At 51.2% G+C, this 7,954-nt stretch overlaps 1 protein-coding gene across 4 annotated transcripts; it reads right to left on the bottom strand.

Moving 5' to 3' along the window:
• Positions 1-1,129: 1,129 nt before the first annotated feature.
• Positions 1,130-7,488, bottom strand: DMAC2 (distal membrane arm assembly component 2). Of its 4 annotated transcripts, none has more exons than XM_036408182.2 (6): positions 7,415-7,487; positions 5,905-6,101; positions 4,606-4,686; positions 3,523-3,659; positions 3,254-3,416; positions 1,130-2,889 (listed from the first exon to the last, which is right to left on the bottom strand). In XM_036408182.2, the coding sequence occupies exons 1-6, from the start codon at positions 7,430-7,432 to the stop codon at positions 2,712-2,714; spliced, it is 774 nt and encodes a 257-aa protein (XP_036264075.1). In that variant the 5' UTR covers positions 7,433-7,487; the 3' UTR covers positions 1,130-2,711. The 4 variants fall into 4 exon arrangements, with proteins under 4 accessions (XP_036264075.1, XP_036264074.1, XP_036264077.1 ...); XM_036408181.2 differs by lacking the exon at positions 7,415-7,487 and adding an exon at positions 6,915-6,950; XM_036408184.2 differs by lacking the exon at positions 4,606-4,686 and having other exon boundaries at positions 7,415-7,488.
• Between the last annotated feature and the right edge of the window lie 466 nt (positions 7,489-7,954).

Raw genomic sequence — 7,954 nt, 5'->3', positions numbered from 1 at the left:
TTGGAGCCTGGCTGCCTGACGAGCAGGGTGGGAACCTATTCCTACCGGCCCCCACTCCAGTCCTGCCCATAGCTGCACAGGGACACGAGAACACTCACATCCGGCTCCCAGGGACAGGAGGGGTTGTCTGCCTGTTTACACCGGATGCCCTCTCGAGGATTCTGCTGCTGGGGCTGCAGCAGCTGTCTGAGGAGGGTAGCAGGTGGGGCCTCCTCATCCCAGACCTCCTGGAACCTGGGGTGGGACTATGCCTGACCCTTCACTCCACTTGGGGTTAGGGAGGACTGTCTCAGGGACCCTATTAGCCGCAGCAGTGGATTCTGTCCAGTGCTGATCTCCTCCCCCTAAGTTTGAATAATGGAGCCCATGGGACCAGCTGGAGGAAGACAGTAATGGAGGAAGTGGGGATTATTAATGGAATAAAAGCTAGAGTGGGAAATGACAACCAGGAATACTGGGGTCAGGGGCCTCAGCACCCCTGATGGGGGTCTAAGCCCTCCCCCAGGGCTTAGAGGTCCAAGCCCCCTGAACTCTCCTGGCTCAACTATCTACTCCCAGGGGCTGCAGGGTTCTCCACAGGGGAGTGTTTCTGGAAATCTCAGAGTGCACAGTTTTTATTGCTATGTGCATCAATCTGGGTCCAATCAGGAGGGAAAGCACACAGCAATGGGAACAGGGAAAGTTGAGTGTCAAGAAGAGGTGCCTTCTGTGGAACAGAGCGGGAGGGGGGGGGGGAGAAGGCGGGGATTAGGGGTCAGCTAGACGTGCAGGTTGACCATGATCAATCCAAAATCGCTGCCTCCCTAAGCCTTTGGATCCCTTCTGACTTCTTGCCTCATTAACTGTAAGCCAGTGTTGAATCCAAGTCCAAGTTACCCAACCAAGACAGCTGTTAGAACCACCCCCAGCTGCACAAGCTAACCCACTAAATCCACAATCTTTAGTAAGTACCCTTGTACCAGAGAACCAGTGAAATTGCCCACCCTCACTGGTCTTAGACCCTTAGAATCCATTCCTGCATGGGTTCCCCAGGTTTCTGACTAAACAAGTATTTTAGTGTATAAGCTGTCACTCCTGGGTCTTAGTGAGCACTTGTCTCCTGGGGCATGCTGAGATTTGTCCCGGGGTATTTATGGGTGTAGTGATAGCAGGGTGCTTGTGATGACTCTTGAGAATGGACACTCTCAAGGCTTCTTCCCCATTACATCTGGGGGTTTCAAGCACAGGAAGACTGGTGGTCTCCTCAGATGCTGCTAAGGAGGCTGAGTGAGGTGAGTTTCCAAGATCGTGCTTCTCCTGAGACAACAGCGTACGAAATTTCAAGATCTCACTGTTACCAGTCAGCACCCTCACTTTCACGTGAGGAGAGGAATTCAACCATCGATGCTGTGTTGCATTTTCAGTACACTCAGCCCTGTGGCTACAAGAACTAACCATAGGGGCTGTCACAGAAGTGCTTCAGTTCTGTGATTTGAGCTGAGGTGGCAGACCCGAGCTCGTCCTTGTGCTGTAGGCATTCAAGGGCACTGCAGAGAACCTGTCCCTGCCTATCTTTAGAATGGTCATCGCTGCCACAGCAGTCAAGTGCTGCAGCCAGAGGGGCTCCTGGGGCTGGTGCTTCAGCTGCACCTCATCACAATAAACCCGTGATGGCCTGACTGAGACTGCAGGCCCTGGACTCAGTCCCATCTCTGTGAGCCTAGCTCCTGGAACACTCTGGATACCAATGCCATACCAGTTTGGATCCAATCTGGAGAGGGGGAAAAGCCCAGCAATCGGAACAGGAAACATTTTAAGAATTATTGACTCCAACAGCGAATTAAAGTGACAAGGGATTCACTGGTAAGGTGCCTTGGAAATCACCTCTGGGGTGTGGTGGACATTCACAGGAGGTAGCCCAGTGAAATACACCTCCAGGAAACTGCCAGGTGGAGCAGGGTGGGGTTTCAGGGGAGGCTGCTGACCCCCTGGCCATGGGAGAGGCCACCAGAGAGCTAGCGAGGCAGGAGCGTGCACACGTGAGCTGGAACCAGGAAGCAAAAGCCTTGCTTCCTGCAAAGTCTCTCAAGCGCCTCCTACTGATAAGGCTCATGCCAGTTAATAAAGGAAAAATATTTCAAAGGCCAGTCCAGTTTTCAGAGCAGATAAAACATTGAATCTGAAGTCAGTCAGTCAATAAGCTGGAACATCATAGGACTTGGGATGCTACTGGCATTTAGTGAGTGTGGGCAAGAGATGCCGTACCCTGCAGTGAGCTGACTAGTCCCACACGGAATAACTATCCCTTTGGGATGCCAGGAGCACCCCTATACCATAGGGTTGCGGTAGGAAACAGCACACTTAAAAGGTTCATTTGAGAAGACTCAACACAGTAGTGGGCAAAGTGGGGAGGCCGCAGAGAGAATGCAGCTCCCTGGGGCTACTTGCAACCGAGAGTCCTTACCAGCCCCACCCTGGCCAGGAAGGAAGTTACTAGAAGTATGTGGGAAAGGCTGCCTGACAGGATGACAGGAGCTGTGACCTTCAGTCCAGAGTGTAGCCAGTCCATGAGGTGGGGACCACATGCTCTCCTTTCCCTGACCCCCCAGTGCCACATCCCTCGTCCCACCTCAACCCCCACAATGAGTGAGCCCAACTGGAAGCCAGAAGTATAACTGTCAGTGACTCCATACCGCCTGGCTGAGATCCCTCTGGATGGGGAGGGGCTGTGACTAGGTAGGGAGGGGGCTGGCTGTGTCCTGAGACTGCTCTTCCGGCCCCGACTTCAGGCCCTGGGCCCACTCAGCCCCCACAACCTCGCACTTGGGCAGCATCTCCTCCACCAAGATCTGAGTGAGGCCTGGGTTGGACACAGCAGGTAGGTCTGAGATGTCCAGCCTGCGGAGGTTCCTGAGGAATCAAGAAGGGGGAAGTCTCGCATGAGGACAGCATCTGAGAGAGTGTATGGAGGGGTGCATTGGCCCCCATTTAACACCTAGCTTCTTAAATCTTTAACTGTCTAGAGAATGCCCACATCCATGAATCCATTGTGTTAATTACAAATAGACATCTCTGGCTCCTAAGGTTCTATAATAGTGAAAATATGGAGTTTTCATTAATTCCCCCAGACACCAGGTTTGTCATGGAGGCAGGCAGACCACCAACTGCCTGACACTGCTCCCGCCCCACTATCCCATGTGAGCTGGGTGGGAGCCCCTGCCCTGGCTTAGGGTGGGGGGATGGAGGTAGGGGATAGGCTGAGCTGAGGTCTTACTGGAGGTGATGGAGGCAGGCGAGGCCCCTTTCGGAGATTCGGGGGCAACCAGCCAGCGAGAGCTCCTGCAATGAACTGGCCAGCTGGTGGAGGCGGCTGAGACACCAGTCATCCACATGGGGACAGCGCTGCAGGAACAGGGATTGCAGCTCCTTCAGGGCCACTGCGGAAGGGAGAGGGCAGATGGCACTGAGAAAGAACCCTTCTGGAGCCCACCATGAAAGGGAAAATGCAGAGCCCCGCCCATGTCCACCTCACCCCCCACTCACAGATGTTGTCCAGGCCTTCGTAGTTGATGGCACAGTCACTGGCATCCACCGCCTCTATAGGTACTGCCTGGAAATTCAACAACTTGAGGCGGGAGTAGCCATGCCCAGTGGCCCGAATCCACTCTTGGCCTTGGAATCTAGAAAGGAGGTTCCAGGTGGGTACCCCATCTATCACCTCCAGCCTCCTGAGACCACTACCCAGCCCATTTAATACAATGATGGTACTGTCTGCTCTTGTTCTAAGGGGTATACACATCTGGTCTCATTGGGTCCCAGGATGATCCTATTAAATATGGAATGTTTGGCCAGCTTTATGTACCTAGAAGCTGAGGGCTGGAGACATTACTGATAATGTAAAAGAGCTCCAATATAAGAACCTTTCTAGATGGGCAAAAGTTGGGACATTTTCAGATACCTTCCTTTTCTTTTTAAAAAAAATATTTTATTGATTTTGTACAGAGAGGAAGGGAGAGAGGTAGAGTTAGAAACATCGATGAGAGAGAGTCATTGATCAGCTGCCTCTTACACACCCCCTACTGGGGATATACCCGCAACCAAGGTACATGCCCTTGACCAGAATCGAACCCGGGACCCTTCAGTCCCCAAACCAACGCTCTATCCATTGAGCCAAACCGGTCTCGGCAGATACCTTCCTTTTCTAAGGAAGGTGCTGGGGGAAATGCACAAACCAAGTAAAAATTTTAATTAGAATGATGAGAAGTAGATAAAATCTACATGAATTTTGCTTTTCAAGCAAGAAGAGAAAAGGTGGCAGTGGAAATCTCCCAAAGGTTGGAAGAGGAAGAGGGAAGGAGAGAAGAGAAACTAGTGCTTATTGAACACATGTGCCATACCAGACCTTGTTACAAGCATTTACACTGAAAATGTGTTTATAGGTTAGATACACTATCATTCCATGTTCCAGATGACAAAACGGAAGCCTGAGACGAAGCTCCAAGCCACTGTCAGTGGGGGCCAGAGGCTGGGGGACTCACGGGGAAGCCTGCCTGATTGAAGAGCCTGAGGCTTAGAGAGCCCATCTTTGGCCTCCCCCATCCCCCTTTGACACCTTTGCTGTCATACTTGACTGCGCCTCCCTGCTTCAGGACAAAGGAGGCTCCTGCGATGTACGGGCCGTATCGTTTCTTGATGCCGACGAAGGATCTGCCGAGAGAACAGTAGCTGAGGGTGAGGCCTGGGGAGCACTTTGCCCCTCACCATGTTTCAGTGCTGCTGAGACGGTCAGAGTCCACAGTATCGGGACTGACGGACACACAGAGGCTACAACTGTTAACTGAGTGACTCTTAAGTGCTGGGCACAGGGGGGCAGTGGTGACCAAGGCAGATAACTGTCCCTGCCCTTCTGAAGTTAACTTACAGGAAGAAACAGTAATAAACCAGGAGAGCGAGTGGCAGGCAGTATCAATTCCAGGAGGAGAACAGAGGCTGACTAGGAGTGGCTTGGGTCAGGGTGGGGATGGAGAAGGCTAGTGCAGTTTGGCTGATAAGAAATGCTTCGTGGAGGTGCTGAAACTTGTGCAGAGAACTGACTGGCAGGAAGGAACGCAGAGGTCAAGGCATGAGGCTGCTAGGCCAAGGGGAACAGCCAGTGCAAGGCTCAGCTGCTCAAATTAGGACAGTTGAACAAACAGCAATGAAGACACCATGTTGCAGGGGTGAGGAGAGTCCCTGGTAGGTGTCTCAAAGCTCAGTAGGTACCAGGTTTTTGGCTTTGGAGTTTGGCTTTCATTCTAGTTGCAACTGGAAACTTTTAGGGTTTCAAGAAAAATGGTAATGTTCTTTGTTTCATGATTTCAAGCAAAACGGTAATGTTCTTAATTTTACTTTCTAAAAAGTCATTTGGCTGCTTTGTAACCTATAAAGAGACTGTAGGGGCAAACAGTGATCAGCTATATTACTGCAGTAATCCAACCATAAAGTGAGGAGTCTCTGCTCTGGCTACAAACACTGAAGGAGGTGAGAACTAGTCAAATTTGAGATATTCTAGTATTTTATTGACCTGCTAGATGTAGACGTCAGAGAGACAGAGGAATCAGGGATGACTCCTTAGAATTTGGCTGGAACAACTGGGTGGGCAGTGGTGCTGTTTACTGGCATGGAGGTGAGCAAATCTTTTAGGGGAAATCAAGTGTTTGCTGTTCACCAGGTTAGGTCTGAGGAGCCAGCTAGACCAAGAGGAGATGATGGGCAGCAGGATGCCTACATGAACTGGAGTCCTTGGGAAGGGTATGAGCCATACATGAAGATATAAGTCGCATGGCGAGTACTGGAAGCCACAGGACCACCCAGGAGTGGCAAGGGCAGGGATGGTTCTGACCAGTGAGGCAGAGCAGTAGGGTCTTGCAGGCCAGGGGTTCTCACCGATTTTTCTTGTGCACTTTTGACAGCTGCTTTTGGAACAAATAGTCCCTCAAAGCCTCCACATCATAGAAGCGGTCAGCCAGGAATTGGAGCAACATCCCCCCCTTCCTCTGATTGCCCTCAGGGGTCACGGCACTGCTCAGACAACGGCTACCACTGGCGCTCAAATTCCATATGGGGGCCACCAGGCGCAGGCACTGGAAGAAAGAGGAAAGGCTGAGTCTGGAGAGCCTCCTGTGAGACCAGGCTGATCGCCTCTGTTCTTTTCTATGTTTATGAACATGCCCCCTCTCCCCCCAACCCACACACAATGTTCCTGATTCACTAAATTCAGAATTTTCAAATTCCGCATTTGGGATTCCCAAATTTCCCTCCATGTTTCCCCCAAGTTCTTCCTCTTAACCCTAAATTGTCTCTTTGATTTAGCCAAAAATTCTTGATTTTCTCAAATTCTCTATTTCCCCCTCAAATGCTTATTTTCTCTCAAAACCTCCATTATCTGACCTGTTAATTTTCCACAAATTCTTCCCTTCATTTTACCTAGTTTTCCCTAGAGTCTTCCTGAATAACCAAATTCTTTTCCCCAAATATAATCTTAATTTGTTTAGTTTGTTTCCAAACCACCCTTAAACTTCTCTTAAAAGTATTCTCAGCCTGCCCCCAATTTTTCTTTATGCTTTAACCAACTTCTCTTTTTCCAAAAAAAACTTGCCCAAATCTTTTTCCCTCAAAATTCTCGTAATCTCCCAACCTCTTAATTTTCTCTAACTTCATTACCGACTTTACCCAATTCTTTCCAAAAATTCTCCACAAATACTGAAAAATTCACCCTTAACCCTCCCAGGTATTTTCCTTTTGGCTCCCCCATTCCATCAACATCCCTTTGGTTTCCTATCAATATTCCTAACTGTTCTGAATTTCCCTTACTGGTATTCTTCAGAGCCTTACCCTTCCAAACCCCCTTTCCCTTCCAAGTTTCACTCTTTTTTTCTTTTTTTGTCAATCCTCACGCGAGGATATTTCCCCCTCATTGTTTTAGAAAGAGTGGGAGGGAGATAAGAGATTGGTTGCCTCCCTCAGGGTATGGAACCAGCAAAACAGATTCTCGGCGCCCCTGGCCGAGAATCGAACCCGCAACCCTTCGGTGGGTCGGGAAACGCGCTGCTTTTAACCACTGAACTACCGGGGAGGGCACAAGTCCCGCCTTCGCCAGCCCGTGGACTCCCTCATCCCTGCCTCTGATTGGCTGGGTGCGCCAATCGGACCGCATTCTCTGCTTCTTTTATAGGCTTATTTCTGCCAGACCCGCCCCCTCTTCCTCCCCAGCAGCCCGCGACCCACACCCGTCCTTCCCGGCCCCAGCAGCCACGTCTCCGCGGCCAGCGCGAGGCCCGGCCGGGGTCCTCCTGCGCCCCCGCGCCCCTCGCTTCCGGGGCGCCGGCAAAGGCCCCGAAGGCAGAGGCAGCCGAGGGGACTTCCATTTGGGCGTGCTAGGAACCCCGAGACCTACCGCCCTGGGCGCCGCCATCTTGTGGAGATTATGTAACCGGAAGGGGCCGGCCCTTTCCCCTTTCCTATCCCACCCACCTGGCTCTGTCTTTATCATGGTTGCAGGCTCCTCTTAAAGGCACACGCGCTTTTTTTTTTTTTTTTTTTTAAATATATTTTATTGATTTTTCACAGAGAGGAAGAGAGAGGGATAGAGAGTTAGAAACATCGATGAGAGAGAATCATCGACCAGCTGCCTCCTGCACACTCCCCACTGGGGATGTGCCCGCAACCAAGGTACAGTACATGCCCTTGACCGGAATCGAACCCGGGACCCTTCAGTTCGCAGGCCGACGCTCTATCCACTGAGCCAAACCGGTGCCGGCCACACGCGCTTTTTACTCTTGGGTTTAGAGATTGCTCTGAGCGCCCTCTCCGTAGACTTTCCCGAGGAGAGGTGGGCAGCCCTTCCTGTCAGAGTACCTTCCTTTCCTTTGACTGCCCCCACGGTTCCCCTGAGCTTCCCTCTTCTCCAGCTCTCACTCGCTACCTCCTTATAATA

The sequence above is a fragment of the Pipistrellus kuhlii genome, unplaced genomic scaffold, assembly GCF_014108245.1.
Source record: "Pipistrellus kuhlii isolate mPipKuh1 unplaced genomic scaffold, mPipKuh1.p scaffold_m20_p_38, whole genome shotgun sequence".
NCBI classification, from domain to species: Eukaryota; Metazoa; Chordata; class Mammalia; order Chiroptera; family Vespertilionidae; genus Pipistrellus; species Pipistrellus kuhlii.
The sequence above is the reverse complement of the archived record's forward strand: the minus strand, read 5'-3'. Positions and strand labels throughout refer to the sequence as shown.

What these genes read in the sequence shown, in the direction of transcription:
- DMAC2 (XM_036408181.2), bottom strand. Translation starts at nt 6,935, where the DNA reads ATGAGGGGGAAATATCCTCGC. An exon ending in AAAGTGCACAAGAAAAATCG is followed by an intron (nt 4,687 to 5,904) that starts GTGAGAACCCCT and finishes TTCTCTCGGCAG; the next exon opens with ATCCTTCGTCGGCATCAAGA. An exon ending in AAGCAGGGAGGCGCAGTCAA is followed by an intron (nt 3,660 to 4,605) that starts GTATGACAGCAA and finishes CCTCCTTTCTAG; the next exon opens with ATTCCAAGGCCAAGAGTGGA.